Raw genomic sequence first — 20204 nt, 5'->3', positions numbered from 1 at the left:
ATCAGGGGTTGCGGGATCCCCTTTGGTGCACAGGCTCAATTCACCAGGCAACTCTCTCTACCTTCTTTGCCACAATATCATGTGGAACAAGCCGGTGGGTGCAGTGTGGAATGTGACCTATGCATGTGCTACAGGAGTTAGGGGATCATAGAGAGGGCATGGGCCATACATGATTAAGGGCGTGTGCTTTGAGGTGGCGAGGGGGTGGTGGTGGTGTGGCACTTGATAGATGGCCAGGACTTTAGAAACCAAGGGTCCTCTGCCTGTTCCTTAGCCAGGCCGTAGTTAAAGGTTATGAAAGCTGACTTTAAGATGACTGCCTCAGTCTGGGTGACTCTCACCATCTCTCCAGTGCTCTGTGGGTCTGGAACATTTCTCAAACACCCAGCTGACCTGCTGCTCACCCCTCCATCTGGGTTTGTCACCTTGCCTCCCATGATCCCAGCTTGGGAATTGGACACCTCCCCCCCCTCCCCCCCGCCCAGAACCACTAGGCTGCAACCGACTAGTCCTAAGTCACATCACACATAGAAAGGATGTTTTCCTGCCCAGAGTATGGTAGGAACTCCATAAATACTCACCACGGTTGAATAAAGGCTAAAAGGAGCACTTGTACTTGGGGGGGAGAACTTAAATATATACACAGTTAATTTATTTCCTCTCCTTTCTCCTCCTTCAACTATAATTCTTTCTCTAAGAAAACATAGGAAAGGAGAAATGGGTCAATCCAAAAACCAAAAGGATAAAGGAAAACAGACACTGTCACAATCTGTCACAACTGTCATGCTGTGACCTTGAAATTAAAATCAACACTCAGGGAATTAGATTGACTCAATAACCCCTACAAATTCAAGCAAGCTAGAAAGTAACCTCTAATTTCATCATGGCATGCTTGGGGGTTTTCGGATAAATTGTATGAGGAAAGACAATTTGGCAGAGGAAATGCAAAGCGCAAGATGTACAGAGGATGAGAGGGCAGAGAGGGAAGGCGGAAGGGAGGCAAAGTGAGGAGCCAGAGAGGAAAGGAAGATGGGAATAAGAGGGACTACAGAGGGAGGGGAGAGAGGAAGGGGGTTGTGAGAATTAGGGGAAGAAACATACAAAACAGGAGGGAAGGGAGAGATAGAGGAGAGGGGGCAAGGGGGGGATAAGTAAAAGGAAAAATAGTGAGCAGAAAGAAAAGAAAATGAGAAAGCAAGAGAATAAAAAGATAGAAGAGAAAATACAGTTTTAGATGTTCAGGGTTAGAAAGAGGAGTGAAGACCATCAGGGTCTTCCTCAGCAGCCCCGAGGATGGTCCTCCAGCCTGTGTGCTCACACACCTCAGATGGCAGAAGACTCTCTCATCAGGGAGCAGAGGGGAGAGAGAGGTGGGGGCAGCATAAAGCAGAGGGCGGCTGTGGGTCCAGGTGCCTGACCAAGACTTGAAGCACAGCAGAGGCAGCTGGGAAAGGGCGTCCATTAGAGGGCGAGGGGGTAACAGGACAATGCAAAGATGCCAACAGCAGAGCCAGCCATCTCCATCCTCACCCCACGGGAGACCGAATTCCTGACCTGTCTAGCAAATCCTGCCAGGCCTGGCTGTGGGCTGGCCCAGGGTAGGGTGGGGACCTGCCAAGGATACAGGCTTCCTCGGTGTAGGGCACCGCAGCAGTGGTGCCCCCGCTGATGTAGCTGTAGAAGGAGACCTCCAGGGTGTAGCAGGAGGAAGTGTGGTCCAGGAGCCCACCGAGGAAGCGGCGGCCAGTGCCTGCCTTCACGGCATCCCGGTTGAAGGATGTGCTGGACTGTGAAAGAAGAGGAGCAGAGAGTCAGGGCAGGACGCCTGGGCTAGCAGACTTTGTGCACACTACCTCTCGGTTTCAACTTCCTCATCTGAAAAGTGGGATATTAGTCCCACATCACAGGTTTAGTAGGATGACTGATTAACTAAACAAACAGCATTAAAACGAAAGCATCCGGCAGAGCTCCTGGGGCACAGTAACTGCCATTTAACAAATACAGGGGAGGGCAAAAGTAGGCTTACACTCATGCATATGGGAAACACTGCTTTTGCCCATCCCTGTATTTGTGAAAATCTGAATGGGGAACAGATGGAGCAAAGGAATGTGGACAGAGAATAAGAAGCAATATGCAATACTATATGTAACACTTCAAACAATAAAATAAAACTTGAAAAAAAAAAGAAGTACTTGTACTATGATGACAATCAGAATTAAAATTTGGGCAGTGATTTCAACTTAATTATATTGTTTCCCCTATAGCAGTATCTCATTTGGGCTTCAAAAATAACCCCCTTGGAACTGTAAATTAGTGCAGCTACTATGGAGAGATTCCTTAAAAAAATTAAGAATGGAGCTACCATATGATACAGCAATTCCTCTTCTGGGTATGTACTTGGAAAATTTAAGAACACTTATTGGGAAAGATAGATGTACCCTTATGTTCATTGCAGCATTATTTATAGTAGCCAAGACACGGAAACAACCTAAGTGCCCTTTGACAGGTGATTGGATAACGAAGATGTGGTACATACTGAGCCATAAAAAAAGATGAAATACTGACATTTGTGACAGCATGAATGGGTCTTGAAAGTATTATGCCAGGTGAAATAAGTCAGATGGAAACCAATTCCACTCAGATGTGGGATATTTAATAAAAGCAACAAATGAACAAACAAAACAAATGAAAAACCAAAATCATAGATACAGACAACAGAATGGTGGTTAGCAGCGGGGACAGGGGTACAGAGAGGACAGAGAGAGTAAACAGGGTCAAATAAAGGTGAGGAAAGGAGACTAGACTTCAGGTGGTAAGCACACAATAGAGGATACAGACATAGTAACCAGTGTTGTCCCAATAAATTTAATGGGAAAAAAACACTCCTTGGTGTGTGTGTGATAATTTTGCCCCTCTAAGGTGAGGAAAGGGGTTCAGAGGTGGAGCACGTAAGTGATACAGGAGACGTGAACCAAGGGATAAGTGACTTCAGAACCTGCCGCACTCCTTCACAGTGCTCCCTGCCCACCTGCAACGGCCGACCTCACGTCTGACCTCACGTCCAGCCTCACCAGAGAGCAGGGATCATGGCAACTTCGTCACTGAGTGTTCCCACACTCATCACAGTAGGGAGAGGAGGGAGCAAACAGGTCAGTGCCTCAATGCCTGGCCCTGCTCAGAACATGTGACACGGAGTCCACTGGCCTTCATGTCTTCATCTGTAGAGTGATCATAACATCTCTTTCACAGTCCTGGCCGGTTTGGCTCAGTGGATTGAGCGTCGGCCTGTGGACTGAAGGCTCCCATGTTTGATTCTGGTCAAGGGCATGTGCTTGACCCGCCAGTAGGGGGCATGCAGGAGGCAGCCAATCAATGATTCCCTCTCATCATTGATGTTTCTATCTCTCTCTCCCTTCTCTCTTCCTCTCTTAAATCAATAAAAAATATATTTAAAAAAATAAAAAAATCTCTTTCACAGAGGTGTGAGAGTCAGTTCATGTGTGGTTATAAGGGCATCTGTGCTGACACATGAAGATCTAAGTACATGAAGAGATGATGGTTTTAATTTAAAAAAATGTGTGTCTTATTCAGCAGGAAGTAAGAAAAGAAGGCAAAGACAGAAAGGAAGAAGGAGAAAGAAAACAGCAAAACAAGACAGAAAGACATGGAAAGAAACAGAAATATGTGTGTGTTGTGGTAAAGGAAAGAATCAGAAAATCGTATAATATCATATCTTAAAGGATTGTTGAAGTCCACATAGTGAAATCCAACTCTCATTTTAGAGCTGGGCACTGAGGATCAGGGAAGAGGGGAAACAGAGGTTGGAGTAGGGCAGATGACTTTGACCCCGGCCTTGGACTCCTAAGGGGCTGCAATGCAGGAACATAATCAGCAAGGCCAGAAATAAATCTCCTAGATGGTGCCCCTTTTGTTGACCCTGGAAACCTTACCCCTGTGAAGGTCTCTGAGGCCTATGGCCCAGCCTTCCAGGGAACCCGGATCCAGGAGATCATAGTCTGCTCTGGAATTGGAGTGGTTTCAAAAAGACAAGGGCTGACCATCCCATAGAGATTCCCACATAAACGAGGATGGCTGCTTTTATCCCAGACCTACCAATAGGGAGCCACCTGCTTGGATTAGACCACCAAACCTGAGGGACTTTACTATATATACCTGCCTCGCTAGGCCATAGGCGACTTATAGGTGTAGAGAGGAAACTGGGCTAAATAATCTCTCCCAACCTCTTGTGGTCTGGCATTCAAAGATTCTGAGATTCATAGTGCATTTTACCTCCTAGAGAAATTTATCATCTCCACCAATGTCCAGGCCTGAAGCAACAGGCAAGGCCAGTGTTCAACAACCTCAAAACTTGCTCTCACCTTTGTGCTCCCCCCCCTCCCCTCGCCCCCCATCTCTGGCCACAGACAGGCCTCAGAGATTTGGTATCAAAACAAAGGAAACCTCACAAACTATCTCCCTTGTCCCCATACCACATGCTGACTCCCCTCCTTATCTTCTCTCCTGGTCCTTTGTCAATATTGTTTTTGCTGCAAATTATTCTAACCGCCAGCCTACAGTCTCTCAGGCCTCCTCAGCATGTGAAGTGGGTAGTAACACGCTCCTGGGGCCTGCTGAGGTCTTTTCTGCCTGCAGAGTGCAGTCTATTGCTGCATTTGTCCCCCCAGGAAGCTATGACGCAGGCAGGGCAGGGAATTGTCACCCACAAATTACTGACAAAGAAACTGAGGCACAGAAAGCATCATGAAGGAAGAGAATGGTGCACGTGTAACCCCTTTTGCAGACATGACAGGCTCCTACTGATGGAACTGGGGCAGGTGAAAGCCAACCCGGAGCAGGCCTGGCATGTGCTGGGTGCTCAGTTGCTCAGTGAGTCTCTTGTCTTAATGCTGGAGTCAGATCAACTACACAAATGCCAGCTCCTCAGACAAACCAAGTGCTGGCTGCCACATCAGAGTCTCCCTCCCCACTGGTGAGGAGTGGCCTGAGGGCAGGCATGGCTTGTTACCTCTGTCTTTATCATCCACATCCACGCATGACCTGGTACAGAGCTGGTGTTCTGTGAATGTTAAACCAAACTGCACTGAGGGAGAGGCAGAGAGGGCGGTCAGAGGGAGTCCTGGCTTACATAGGAGAAGTCCTCAGCGTTCTGGCAGAGCAGCTTGGGGAAGATGGCCTGCCTCTGGAAGCGCTCCTCATCCTCGAAGACATTGCCATACATAAAGCCATTCATCATGGTGGAGTGGGCGTGGATGTCGATATAGAACTCCAGGCTCGTCTTCTGTCGAGAGAGATAACAAATGAGAAGTCTGGGGTCACAGAGCACACTTTGAAGGAACCAGACACCACACACACACACACACACACACACACACACACACACCCCACACCACACACATGCACACTCGCGCACACATACCACACACATGCACAATTGCACACACCCCACACATGCACACTCGTCCGCACACAACACACATGCACACTCCCACACACATGCACACACATGTATGTGTGCACCACACACAAAACATACAAATGCACACATGCACATACATGTACACACATACTTTCTTTCAAGCTGGCCCTACCTGTCAGCCCATTTAGCAACCATTTGCAATGTGATTGGAGGGTTTGAGACAGTGAGAATCAATTTCTGCTCACATATAATACCACCTGCCCTCAGGTCTGAGAGCGCTACCTTTTCAAAGTTCTCTGAAAGAAGTGAGGTTTTTGTTGGTCAAGTCCTGAACAGTTAACACACTCAAGACTAAACGCAATAGCAGAATTTGTTTCTCTGATTAATTAGAAATAACTTGAGGCAACATAATTATGTTTACATTGGGCCTGCTTATGGTTTTGCCCTGACTGGCCATTTCCAGCTGAGGGCTCTGGAGTAAATCATGGTCCTACTTTGAGCCTCCGCTTCCTTAGTTGAAAAGTGATTATTTTAATTCCAACCTCAGAGAGTTACAGTGAGAATCAAATACCACAATAATGGTTACTATCATTTACTACATATTTAATGTATGCCAGGCACCATTCTGGGAACTTCACCTATGACCTCTTAGTTAATTATTTTATTTAACCTCATTTCATGATGCCACACCTACTCCCCAATAGAATATACACAGTGCCTGGAAAAAACACACCTTGTGACTAGCCTTTCTCTGCTCTCTGCTTACACATGTTTAAGGCACTTCCTTGCTTAGTGTGGTTTATCTGTTACCATTCCCTCTATGAGGCCCCCGGAGGTAGGGGGTTGTCTGTAAAGAGCCCCGTGCCTGTGCATCAAGGCTGCTCAGCATCTGTGTGCAGAACTCAACAAGAGAGAAGACTCCAGACACGGTAATGAGCTGGTAGGAATTGAGGAATATTTAGCTCCTCAGATCTTCAATGTCGCTCAAATCTAATTTTGTCTTCCTATACATCAGTCCAAGTCATGGCTATTAATCCTTCCTCAGAGTATCAGAGGCCCCCAATGGGGAGTGGACTTGCCCAAGCTCACGTCATAACTGGGACTGAAACCCAGTTTCTGGACGCCTGGCACAATTAACTTATCAACATCAGTGGCCAGTGCTGGAAACAGCCAAGGCAAAACCTGGCCACATGCCTGTCCCCTTTCTAGAGTGTGGTCCTGGGAAAAAAAGGAAAGTCCATGCTTTGAAGGATTGTCCCTCCTTGGGACACTTTCCAATGAAGTTAAAACCAAACGAAAACCATGCTGCTTCTAGAACAGCGGTTCTCAACCTGTGGGTCGTGACCCCTTTGGGGGTCGAACGACCCTTTCACAGGGGTCGCCTAAGACCATCGGAAAACACAGATATAATTACATATTGTTTTTGTGATTAATCTCTATGCTTTAATTATGTTCAATTTGTACCAATGAGATTGGGGGTCACCACAGCATGAGGAACTGTATTAAAGGGTTGCGGCATTAGGAAGGTTGAGAACCACTGTTCTAGAATGTGGGCCTGATGACTGCCATTTCATTTGCCTCAGAGTTGGAGTGAAGCATGACGCCTTGCCGCACTCCCAGTTTTCTGGGTAGCATAAGCTGTCTTTTGAGACATATAAGATGCACTGCTCTGTGTGATATTAAACTCATCATTTTCAGCTTTGGTGGTGGAATACACAATGATTCAACAGCAGCCCTATAAAAGTCTTCTTGCAATTTTATTTTCTTCAATTGCTTGTCCTTTTCTCTGAGCTTTTGATGAGCTGCAGAGGAAAGGAGGAGGTAGAGAGATGACTTAGGAAATGTAGGAGGAAAAACTGCACTTTACATCTCGGGATGTCAGAGCTAGAGAGGGCCTTGGACACCAGCTTCTCCGGCCTTTCCCGGGTCGGGCCTGAGCGGAGAGGATGTTCGCTGCAGGCCCACCAGTGAATTGGGGCCGGAGCAAGAACTAGAGCCTGGCTCTTCTGATAATGATCCTGCAGTGGCTTCCACTGCCCCATCCTGGCACCTGGCACCTAATGTGGTTTAAATGACCAGCAGGTGAATTATATTGATTGATTTACATGGCTCAAAAGTAAAAAATATAAATATACGAAAGTATTTACAGTGAAGAAATCTCCTTTCCACTGCTGTCCTGCAAACACCCAGTTTCACTCCCTAGAAGCAGCTCATGTTACCAGGCTCTCATGTGTCCTTCCAGAGATGGTTTCAACACAAACATTCCTCCCCCTGCCTCCCAACACACACGGTAGCACACCGAGCACACCATTCAAAGCTACTTTTTAATCTCTTAATATGTCGTGGAGGTATTTTTTCTAAGTACATAACAACCATATATTCTTTTTAACATATATATATATATATATATATATATATATATATATATAATTATTTCACCAGTCTCCTGTTGATGGACATTTATTTTCAACCGTTTCTTGTTACAAATAATGTCTTAGTGATTGACTCTGTATATATACTATTTCACACATATACAATTATATGTAGGATAAATTCCTAGAAGAATAATTTCTGGGTCCTCTGCACTTTTGCAATTTGATAAATATTGATTAACCTCCTTGGGAGGACCAATTTACACTCCTACCAATATATTACAATGTCTCATTGTCAATTACCTTGATGAGATGGGTGAAATCAAGTTTTTTTTGTGTGTGTGAGAGACCTCTTCTTTTTTTAAAAAATATTTTATTAAGTTATTACATATGTGTCCTTATCCCCACGTTACCCCCTACCTCCCCCTCATGCCCTCACCCCCCTGTTGTCTGTGTCCATTGGTTAGGCCTATATGCTTGCATATAAGTCCTTTGGTTGATCTCTCCCCCCTTGCCCCACCCTCCCCTACCTTCCCTCTAAAGTAAAATTTGCCAATTTGATGGGTGAAAAATGACATCTCAGGTTAGTTTTAATCTGAATTTCTCTAAGTATAGTTACCTTTTATTATATGGTTAAGTATCTTTCCATATGTTTAAGAACTATTAGTATTTTCTTTTCTATGAGTTGTCTGTCCATTTCCTTTGTTTTAAAAACTGAATTGTTGGGCTTTATTTCTTATTGATTTATAGAAACTAGGTGTTAGGGAAATTAGCCTTTGTGTGTTGTACAAAAATATTTTTTGCACAATTTGTCATTGTTTTTGACTTTACAGGTACTTTTTGCCATGCAGAAATTTTTAAATGCTAATTTTTTACACAGATTTATCAATATTTTCTCTTGTGATCTGTGGGTCAAATTTTTCCTTTTTTCCTCTATTACTTTTTCATATTTAAATATTTCCTTTCAGTTTTAATTTACATGGTGTAGGGTGTGAGGTAAGAATTAAACTTCATTGTCTGATACTACTTATTAAATTGTGCACATCTTTTTACCACTGACTTGAAAAGCCATCTTTACCATATCATTTTTTTGTATGTATTTGGGTTTATATTTGGCTTTTAGTGTATTCTAATCATTTTTCTATGCATGTGTCAGGACTATAAAGTTTTGATTATGTTAAGTTTATATAGTATTTTAATATGTGGAAGGCTTCTTCTCATTATGCTTCTTTCCCTAAATTACCCTGTATTTTCTTGCATATTTTTCTGTACGATCTTTATAAGAGTTTAGTTTTCTTGCTCCCCCAAATTCTGTCAATATTCTCAACATTTGTGATATAATTATATTAGATTTTCATACTAATGTAGGAATAATTGGTTCTTATGACTTTAAATCTTCCAATCCAATCCAATCTAATCCAATCCAATCCGAGAATATATTTTGACTATCCACTTATTCAATTTTTGTGGGGGATTATAGCAGGAAGTTTTAAAGTTCTTTTGTTTGTTGGTTTTTTTCCATATAAACTCTGAACATTTCTTTTGATTCCAAGGCAGTTTATAAAGTATGTGATGCTTTCTTCCATTAAATCTTCTAACTGATAGTTCTTTACAAACATAAAAGCTCTTGTTTTTAACATGTTAAATTTTTACCCAGATAATTTACTAATTCTACTATCATTTATAAAGTACTCTTTTGATTTTCTTGGACTTTCATTTGTTTACCTATTCACAAAATAATCACTGAGCGCCTACTATGTGTCCGACAGGACTGTAGGCACCGGGGGTATGTACCAGGGAGTGTTCTGGGCACTGGGGATACAGCAATGAACACAACAGGAAACTCCGAATCTACAAGAGTTTACGTTCTATAGAGAAGGAAAATAAATCCATTAATAAATATACATTATATCAGGAGGCACGTATGCCATGGAGACAAATAAAGCACAGTAAGGGAACAGAACATAATAGGGGTTCTGGAAGAACAGAACTTAAATGGAATCAGGGAGTTAGTTTTGAGGATATAGGTGGAAGAGTCTTCTAGGAAGAAGAAGAAATAAATGCAAAAGTCACATGCACTTAGCATGTTTGAGGAACAGTGAAGAGGTGAGGATGTATGGGGACATGGGGTGAATAAAGGGGACAGTATTTTCCAAGTTTGTAATCTTATCACCTGTATGTAGTAATTTTATCTCTTCCTTTTCACTTTTTCTGCTTCTAATTTTTTTCATGTCTCACTGCATTAGCTAGTACCTCCAAAACAATGTGAAAGTTTTAGTAATTTCTAAGAACCCTTCCCACTCTGAGATGCTAAGAGCTGAATGAAATTAAAGCTGAAAAAGGTCTGGATACCTGAATAGAGTCTGAGCTTCAGTTCTTAGTTCTTTTTTTATTCTTCATTACACATATTTAGCACTATTCTGGAAATGCCAAAGACATAAACGCTGATTCCAACAATATCCTGCTTCTGTGCTGCGCCTACACTGGCTTTACAGACTTGTACTGGCCCAGTTAGAGTGGAGCATGGAAGGCAGAAGCAGGGCGTCTAAATTCGCTTCCATGTTAATAGAATCTGTGACCATGGACAAGTAGCAACTCTTCACGGTGCCTCAATTTCCTTATCTTTAAAAGTGGTTGCGGGATAAGATAGAGGAGATATGACTTCCTTAAACATTTCATGCTTTCTCCTCATCCTCAATTAAAATAAATCTCTCATGCTTTTCCAAGCAGCTTCTTGCTTGGGTGTTGATATTGGAACTTGCTACTGTAGCCCTAATCTGACTGATACGTATGTCTGTCTGTCTGAGCTCTTTGAGGACAGAACCATGTCTGGTCCACATCCCATTATCGCTTACTTGTTCTACTGCAGTAGCTTTTCCCTTTGTGTCCTTGCTGCTTCAGGATGATCTTTTTAAGTGCAAACACATCCTGTCACTTTCCTAGTTAAAACCATTCTACGCTGCGCTATTGCCCACAGAATAGAGTCCAAGCCCTTTAAAATATTTTAAAAGGCCCTGCATGATCTGGTCCTTGTCCTCTCAGCCTGTACTACTTCTGGTCTGATGGTCTACACTCCAGTCACGTCAAGCTACCTAGGATACCTGGAACTGCTATGCTCATGACTTTGATGCCTACATTTATTCATAATAAATTTCCCTTCTGCCAGGGATATGTTTTCTCTTTATTTGGCGTACTCTGATGCAGCCTTAAAATTTAGGACAGAGACTAAGTAGATGCTCATCAATTCCATCTCCCTTTCCTTGACCATGGAAGGCATTTCATGGTCTCCCTTGCCATTTGGGATCTAATATGATGTGGGTAGTCATGAGAAGTGCCATTTCCAGGCCTGACCCTAAAACTCATATACAATCACCCACATTCCCTCTTGTTCTCATGCAAGGAAGCTACATAAGAACAAAGGTATCATGAAAAGGAAGAAGCCTATGTTTCCGAATGAACACTGGGAGGGACATGGCCAAAAGAGTCACCGGACCTGAATCACACTCTGATGAACCTTTACTGCATTAAGCCACTGAGATTTGGGAATTGCTTGTTATAGCAGCTGATATTATTCATCTGACTGGTACAAAATCTCAATTCAAATCGCCTTATTTTATCCCTCAGGATGAGTTAACAGCTTCCACTTCACTCTCATAATTCAAGATACAAATCTCTCTTATGGTACTTACACATGATATAACAATACTTTATTTCCATCTCCCATTAAAATGTGAGTTGTTTCAGGACAGGGACCATACATTGTTACTTTTTAAATCCATTAGGTCAGAGCCAGGTCTCCTATATAATAGGTTGCCATTAGTTTGGCAAAGAAATGAGTAGAAAATGGATTGATGAAAGAATTAAATGAAGGAGCTGGTACATTTCACATTGTTCCCCCAGCAGTCACATGATGTATTTTTCTGTGGCCAAGTCAGAGCAAGGGACATGTCACTAATGTGGGGCCCTTAATTACAATTTGGGGTTGAGAGTGGAAGTGGGGAAAGCATCTCTGTTCCTTCCTTCTAAACTTAAGAACCTTAATTAAAACCAAGCGATGAAGGGCTGTCCCCTTGCCAGCAGCCAAACAGCTCATCCTGCAGTCAGGGACCTAAAGAGTAAATTAAAATCAGTGCCAATAAAATTAAAACTACCTTAGGGCATATTTGCAACATAATTTAGTGTAGAGTTTGCTTCTACCCAGACACTGGGGAGGAAATTTTTTTTTTCTTTCTTTCTACGTTCTGAGCTGCTGCCCTGTGTCACCTCACTGGGCACAGGCCAAAGCCCGGGCCTGGTGCTGTGATGTGCTGAGTCCCTCCATTTGGGCAGCACTTCACTTCAGGGTTTATCTCAGATTCAATCCAACGCAGGAAGGGAAATGCAATCCAGGAAGGCCAGCGGGGTTTATCTCAGGTTTAGAGATGAGAAACCGAAGCTTGGCAGGGCTCATGGCAAGTTGAGAAGGGTGAGCTGCTTGCTTAGCTCCAGTCGTACAGAGGAGGGACTGGAGCTCCCAGAGCTTTAAGGAACTTGCCCAGGATTTTGCAGCAGGAAGCGGCAGAGCTGGCTGCAAAATCAAACCCAGGCCTCTGGCTACAAGCTCCTAGGAGCTTGCAGTGTGTAGCAAGGCAATCCCTGGATCATACCTATTCATAAAGTTCTATATAGAATCATTCATCTCTCAGCTGGGGGACAATGGGGTCTGGGGGCTGATCCTATCAGGCTTAGCTTCCTCAAAAGGGATTGAGGCAAGGGCTGGGAGGAGCAAGGAGTGTTAGAGACCTTCCAGACAGTTTCCTGTCTGAGATTTATCCCAGAAAGCAGTCTCCCCATGAACCTAGGCAAAAACAAACAAAACAAAACACACCCAAATCTATTATTTTTATAATCGATTAAAATACTTCCAAGTCTGGTTCTTTTGTTGTTGTTTTTTTTAAGTTAAAGTAGGTATTTACGGAAGTCACAGTACTGTCCTAGGCAGAAAAGAAAAGTTTGCAGAAAAGTTGAGAATTCTTTCTTGAAAAAACAACCAAGCAAAGCAAACAAAACCATGTAAAGGTCCTGCGTAGTCCAGAATTCAGAAGTTGTATTACGCCTCCCCTCTCGAGTATACCCTGAATGTGACTGGAGAGAAATTCCTGCCACAGACTAGAATGTGATGAATCTATGGGACAAAAAGAGGGGCAACCACGTAAGACAAAACCAGGCCTGCTCTGGAAAGTTGGGGGGATGGGCTACAGACACTTCCTCTCCTGCCTCTATCCATCTTACACTCCAGCCCCAAACACATCTGCAACTTCCCAAGCACAGGCTGGTTCTCCTACTCAGTGCTTCTGTGTGTGTGATTCCTGCAGGCAGGAATGCCTATCTCCTCTCTTCCTTTCCCCTCCTGGTAACAGCTTGCTCATCTTTGTTTGCCAGGTCCAATGGCCCCTGTCCAAGAAGCCTTCCTTGACTTTCCCAGGGACAGCAGCTTTCTTCTCTGAACTCCACAGGTTTCTAAAATATCCTTCTGTTAAAGTGTTTGTCATCCAGTTCATTCATTCGTTCATCCATTTGACAAATATTTACTATGAACCTACTATGTTCCAGAACCTGGGGGTGTAAGAAACATGCCTCTGATTTATCTTCATAGAAAAGAAACAGCAGGTGGCCAGGTGGCTGCTGAATTTCCCAGAGCAACCAGGATGTGGGGGAGAGAGGGTGAGAGCTGTACATGTGGCTGGTAGCACATGTCCTAGGAAGACTCCCCTAGACAAAGGGAGGTAGAGGCAACTAGAGAAGGCCCCAGCCCATTTTCTTTTTTTGTAAATAACCCAATGGGAGACAGCAAGATCTAGGCAACCTATTGGGAAATAGGTGATGAAAGAGTACTCAGCCAATGAGGAACTGGAGGAGGGCCTAAATAAATAGGCTATGTTCCTTGCCTTATGTGTGATCCTGTAAAATGGGCGCCTGCTCTCTAGTGTTATTAAATGAGTGTTATTAAAAATCTCATTTTCACCATGCTGCTGTTCCCTAGTCCATCATTTGAAATTTAGACAGGTGAGCCATTTCTCACAGGGGTGAACAACAGATGACATCCCCACCTTTAAGGAACTGGTACCCAGGTGGGGACCACAGAACAGCAACTATGCAGACTGTAACACATGCAAGGAATATACTAAGGTAAGCCTCAGGGTGGTAAATACCAGTAACTGGGTGGATGGGGCAGGGTCTACGTTAGATAGTGTAATCAGGAAAGGTCTCTGACATTTGAGCTAAGCCTTGAAGAACGAGCCATTCCAAGAGGCTGGCAAGATAATTCTGGTCAAGATAAAGGCCCTGAAGCAAGGACAAGTGTGGAAAGGCCAGGGGGAAGGCCAGGGGCTGGATCATGATAAACACCTGGAGGTGAGCCTGGAGAGAGGTTCCCAGCATCTGGCTCATTCAGGGCCTGGGGCCAGAGTTTGGAGTTTATCCCATGGACAGTGGAAAGCCATGTTAACAGGGGGGCGAGGGGGGAGTGTTGTAAAGGATTGCCTTGCCTATTGTATAGATAAGTGGATGTCAGTGGGGCATCAGTGGAGGAAGATAGACAGTCTCCCTAAGAGATCATAGTAGCTTGAATCGGAGTGGTTGAGGGAGAGATGAAAATAAAAGGCCACATTTGATGTTTTGGCTGCACCTCCAGAGGTCCTGCACATGGATTATTTGGAGGAAGAATCAAAGATGGATCAAGGGTTTGTGTCTTGAGCAAGTGAGTAGATAGTGGTGCTATGTAAAGAGATGGAGACGCCTGGGATGAAGCCCAGGTGGCAGAGTAGTGAGGGACTCAAGGTTCCGATACTGGATATCACACAGGAGGTGTCAGTGGGCAGTTCAATGTGTGAAAATGGAGCCCTGCGGAGAGGACTGGACTGCAAATAGGAAGGCGGTGTCATCAGCACACAGAGTGCTACCTAACACTGTGGGAGACAGTGTGGATCTAGAAGAGGTCCTGGGATCAGCCTGGGGCCCACCACAGTTGGGAGTTTAGGTAGATAAAAAAGCAAAGGAGATTGTGGGGTGGCTGGGGAAGTAGGATGAAGCAAGGACTAAGTGGTTTCATGAAAACCAAGACAGGAAAGAAAAGGAGGGAGTGACCTGTGAACTCTGGCCCACCTCTGAGTCCCCAGGGTATATCATATACCAGTACACACAGAATGTACACACAGAAACTGCAGAGCGACTAAATGAATAAATGAATGAATGGACCAGGAATTCTGAACTTGGAGAAGGGGCAGTGAGGGGGGTGATAACAGGAGTCTTAAGGCCTAGATTCATTCAGAGGAGCTTTGGAGGGAGGATCATAGTAACAACACAGCACTTCCTACTGTGCCAGGCACTCTTGAATCCTCCCACAACCCTATCAGATAGAAACATCATTTATGAATAAGAAAATGGAGAAATTGAAAGGTTCAATAACTTGCAAGGGAACCCCCAGGTCACACAGTGGTCACTGGCAGAACCCAAGCAGTCTAGCCCCACAGTCCCTGTTCTTAACCATGATGGCACATTGGAAGCTTGTCATTTATTGAGTGCTTCCTATGTGTGGTCTTGTAATGATTCTTATAATGATCCCATGAGGTAAGTACTTTTATCATCATATATGGAAACTGAGGCAAAGCTTGCCCGTGGCAGGGCTGAGATTCAAACCTGAGTGGAAGGGCTTCCTCTCTAAGCCTTTCAAAATGGCCCAGCCCCTATACCTGTGGCCTCTTTGGTCTCAGCAGAATAAACTTCACAACACAAAGGGAATTTATGAAAATAATGCTCAGGTAGGGGCAGGGAAAGCACCAGTAGCAGCAGGGTGAGAAGTAAAAGCATATTTCTGCTTTCAGTTTGGCTCTTCCAGTCCTACTCATCAGTGAGCAGTAAAACCTGCATGTAAATGGAAGCATCTCTGCATCTCCTCCTTGTAAGGACCCAAGAGGAGCCAGCTTTGGCCTGGCTGGCGAGGGAGCCTTCCTTTGCTTCTATCCCCTCCTCCATCTCTGCCTGGAAAAGTCAGACAGACCAGAGGCTCAGCACAGGAAGTTTGGGTTCATAGCAGACCTTCCCAGGAGAAAAGAAGAACTCCTATCCTCTGTCTCCTGCTCCCATAGCAGAGAGTGGTGACCCCAATGTTGACCTTGACCATGATAACGATGATAGAGTAGTGTGGTTTGGGGGTCTGGTAGTCTTGGCTTCGTGTCAGCTTAGCCATGGGTATACTTTTATGACCTGGAGAAGTTACTTTCCTTCTCTGAACCTGTTTTCTCAATTAAAAACTGGGGGAAATAATCCCAACCTCACCGGAGTGTTAAATGAGGTAACAGGCTTTGCACCTAGCAAATGGTCTGGCAGCCATTTTATACTCTCAATATATTCTTTCCATCACATGGCGATACTAAGTGCAGGTGCCGTACTTGGCACCAGGAATATGGACCTCAAGCTCAATTGCATGTGCAGTGAAAGGTTTAAGGAGAGGTGAAGGAGCTATATGGCATGGGAGAGGGCTGAGGGATCCATCTTACATAAATGGAAGCTTCTTCCTTTTTCAGTAGGACATCTATTGACAATAATCATCATCTTATACATTTGTAGAGTTTATAAACCATCGTCACACCAAATTGACTCATTTGTGTCAACAATCGACTGAAATAAAGGAGATCATGACCTTATTTCTCAGACACAGTTCAGAGCCTGGCTTATCAAGATCTCATAGCAGGTTAGAGCCTGAGCTGGGAGTCCAACTTACATCTCACCACCTCAAAGTCTCTGCTTGACCCTTGACCTTGGGGGTCATTCAGGTGCCCACTCCTGCATCAAGAGTGGGCATACAAACAAGTGGAGAAGCCAGACCTTCCCAGGAAGCCCAGGAAGAACAGGAGGATGAGACAAACTGAGCAATGGACTGAAATATAATATTTAAGCCTGTGTGAGCCAAGGGACATTTTAATTTCATAATTAAAAGTTAATGTTACTTTATTATAAATCAAAGGCTGATGAAACTAGGACGCCCTCAGGAACATATTAGGAATTTAATCAAGATGTGTGGCCTGAATATTTGGAGACATCTCCTGTAGGAGGTGGTTAGCTGATCAACCACCCAGCTGGGGGTGTGTAGGTCCTCAGTAAATGTCAGTTTCTTTCTTCCCGGGAAACTCATCTTGGCTCTCCCACTTAGATGTCCTAGCGTCCCTTCCGCTCATTAGTTTCCCCATTTAGAGAACAGATTTGGTGATTTCTCAGAACCCACTATGCCCCGAGAGTCTTCTATCTTTCAATCATCTCATCTTCCTGCTTTGCACTGTTTTGTTTTGTTTTCTCCTTCCTTTGGCTTCTGAAGACAGCATCCACCAGCCTTCCCCCGTTGTCTCCTCAGGACCTGAGCACACGGTCCTTTCCCTTGCCATGGCCCTGTGGTGAAAGCCTACTGCATGAAGGCCCATTGGCCGCTTCCCCATGCTAATGCAGCTTCCCATTCAGCACATTAGGTATCGCTGTTTTTCAAAGAAGTATTCAGGGGTCCCAACTTTCATGATGAAAATATGTTCTTTATGTTGGAGAAAGGAAGTTGTTTCCTATCTGCTTTACTCAGTATAGGTGGGGGCATAGCAGGAGGAGGGGACAAGAAAGCACAGGCAGGGATCCAGTATCTGTTCCTTTATTCTTTTTCCTCTTCCTTCGCCCCTCTCTCATCTTGCCCCTTCTCTCTTCTCTCCTTTTGCTCTTCCTGTTCCCCCTTTCCCACCTCTCTCTTTACACAGTGATAAGGGAAGACAGACAAAGAAACAAGTAAGCCCTCCCGGTGCTCTGAGAGATGTATGTGATGGGTGAAAGTACAGCTGAAGGAACCGTTGACTTATGGGGTGGTCCGGAAAGACGCTGTAGGGGAGGTGACTGTAAAGACAAGAAAGTGTGCACGAAGTGGGTGATAGGAAGGAAGTCCCCAGTGGAGAGAAAGATGTTTTAGACAAGAAGAACTGTGTGAGCAAAAACCCCAAGACAAAACCCCACCCAGGCCATTATGAGTTTGGCACAATTTTGAAAGGCATAAGGAGTGAGGGGTGGGGGTTGAGGGGGGAAGGGACCAGAGAGGCTTCCATGGACCCATTCATGGAAGGGATGCAAGACACTAAGGCATCAGGACTTTTTCTATAGAGCAGAAAATACAGAAAAGTATTTTATGAAAGTATAACATGATTATATTTACATTTTAGAAAAATTGTTCTGGCGGTTGTGTTGAGGAAGAATTGGAGGTTGTAAAACTCAAAGGCATGTAGAGTAGTTAGCACATTTATGTTATAGTCCAAGTGAGAACTAATTGATAGGGGGATGAATTAAAGCAGGGGCAGGGAGAATCAGAAAAAGGGTATAGATATGAGATCTATTATAAAGTAAGAACGACAGTGCTATATATGGGACCTGAATTCGGACTAATTCCCAGGTTCCTGGCTTGGGCGGCAGGGAGGGTGGTTCAACCATTCACTAAGGTTGAGGATGTCAGCATCCTATAAGTTTGAGTTGAATGTTTGCCTTGTAGGTACTTGTCCCCAGTTAGAATAAGATGTTATTAGATGGTCTATGGTATTAGGTTATGTCATTTTGATCCAAACAAATTGATTGTTTTCTAAACATGGATATTTGAATGAAAGAAACATGTTTCTGATGTAATCATGTTTTTCCTATGAAAACAGAGATCTTTATGAATATAGAACATTTTTTGATAGGATATAAAATCAGAACAAGAGTTTAAAAATATACATACTCAGACACCTGGGTTCCCTAGTAGAATGTAAATGGGACGAGGGCAGGGATTTTCTCAGCTATTACCTTGCTACAGGCTTTCACTCTCTCCGAGGAGAAGAAATTGATTGTTAGGGACTGCACCACGCAGCCAGAAAGCAGCACGGAGTGAGGAGCACTTGTGAGAGATGAGCAAGGGTCGGACAAGATGTGAGGACAACCAGGCTTTACCTCTCAGTTCTAAGGGAAGTTCCAGAATGGTGCAGTCTCCTTCACCCACATCTATATAGAAATCTTTCTCAAAATCACATAGAATAAATTTGTGGCTTCTCTGGCTCTTTGGATTATCTGGAATTTTTCTCCCCTACCCTCTTTCCTTCAACACATGAAATACCATCAACAACCTATCCAACTTATTTATAATCATTGTCTCATTCTCACCACCCCCATTTTACAGATGAATACACAGCTTAAGATTACATAGCTAAGAAGTGGCAGGGTCAGAGAAAAACCTAGATCTTCCATCCAGAGTACAAGTTCTTCCCACTGTGTCATTCTGTCTTGATTCTCTTCTTTGGACTGGTCTTGGGGGAGCCCAGAGGTGGACTGACAGCAGGGATGGGACTAATTTCTCGTATATGGACATGTGGTTCTTGATGACCCAGCTCCATCTCCAATCACTTCCGATTGTCTGCTAACAGGCAGCCCAAGCTATCACCACGCCAATGGACAAAGGAAGTGCCAGGCTCTTCCATGCCTTCCAGGGATTTGGTTAACACTGTTCCCTCAGCCAAGAAGGCCCTGCTCTTGGACGTCTACCATCCTCTAGGGCCCATCTCTTCCCCTGTGAAGAGTCCCTTAAACCTTCTGGGGATGGTTGACCATGCCCTCTTTCACTTATATTATCACTTCACCTTCCACTTTTATTATTCACATCTCACAGTTCCATTATTATTGCAGTGCATGTCTATTTTCCCCATTGGACTAAGCTTTGCTGGCCAACACCTAAAGTCTTTATATCTCCAGCACCTAGCACAGTGCCTGGTACAGAGAAGGTACCGAGGAAATCCTGTTGAATGAATAAATGGATGAGTTAATGAGGGAGAAGAAAACACCCCTGAGCAGAGACAATCTTCATCCTTGATCTGTGAGAAATGTTGGAAGAGAAAAGAGCAGACATCAAAGGGATATAATGAGTAAAAATTCTTTCCTATTCTCTCTGAATTCTTCCCCCTGCACACACACATGCACACACACACACTTTTTTTTTCTTATCTTCTTGCTATTGGAACAAAAATAAAGAGTACATCATAAGCAAAGCTGTATTTTCTGTTTATTGCCACCAGGTTAATAACAGTAATGGTGCGAGAAGAAAATGAGGTGTTATGTAAAATCCTGCATTGCAGATTTTGCTGCTGATGTAAAGAACTCAATAAAGTCTAACACTTTAATCATAGAGATAAAAATCACACAGCAGCTTCCCACAGGCTCCCAGAGCTTTAAGACAAAATAGTTGTGGGGAAATGAGAGATGCGAGAATATTATCAGGCATCAGAAAAGTTATGTTTAGGCGTGTGTGTGTGTGTGTGTGTGTGTGTGTGTGTGTGTGTGTGTGTTTTCCCTCTGTCTCTAAAAAATGAAAT

The 20204-nt window shown here is 44.0% G+C and overlaps 1 protein-coding gene across 1 annotated transcript in view; it reads right to left on the bottom strand.

Moving 5' to 3' along the window:
* AGBL4 (AGBL carboxypeptidase 4) overlaps positions 1-20204 on the bottom strand; it is a 999231-nt gene that overhangs the window by 29545 nt on the left and 949482 nt on the right. Inside the window, exons 10-11 of the mRNA XM_081087168.1 lie at positions 5147-5299; positions 1625-1787 (exon numbers count right to left, since the gene is read on the bottom strand). Coding sequence (XP_080943294.1) covers positions 1625-1787; positions 5147-5299 — 316 coding nt within the window. The remainder of the gene's footprint in view (positions 1-1624; positions 1788-5146; positions 5300-20204) is intronic.

The sequence above is a fragment of the Myotis nattereri genome, assembly GCF_964212035.1.
Source record: "Myotis nattereri genome assembly, chromosome: 3".
NCBI classification, from domain to species: Eukaryota; Metazoa; Chordata; class Mammalia; order Chiroptera; family Vespertilionidae; genus Myotis; species Myotis nattereri.
This window is presented reverse-complemented; position numbering and strand designations above follow the sequence as displayed.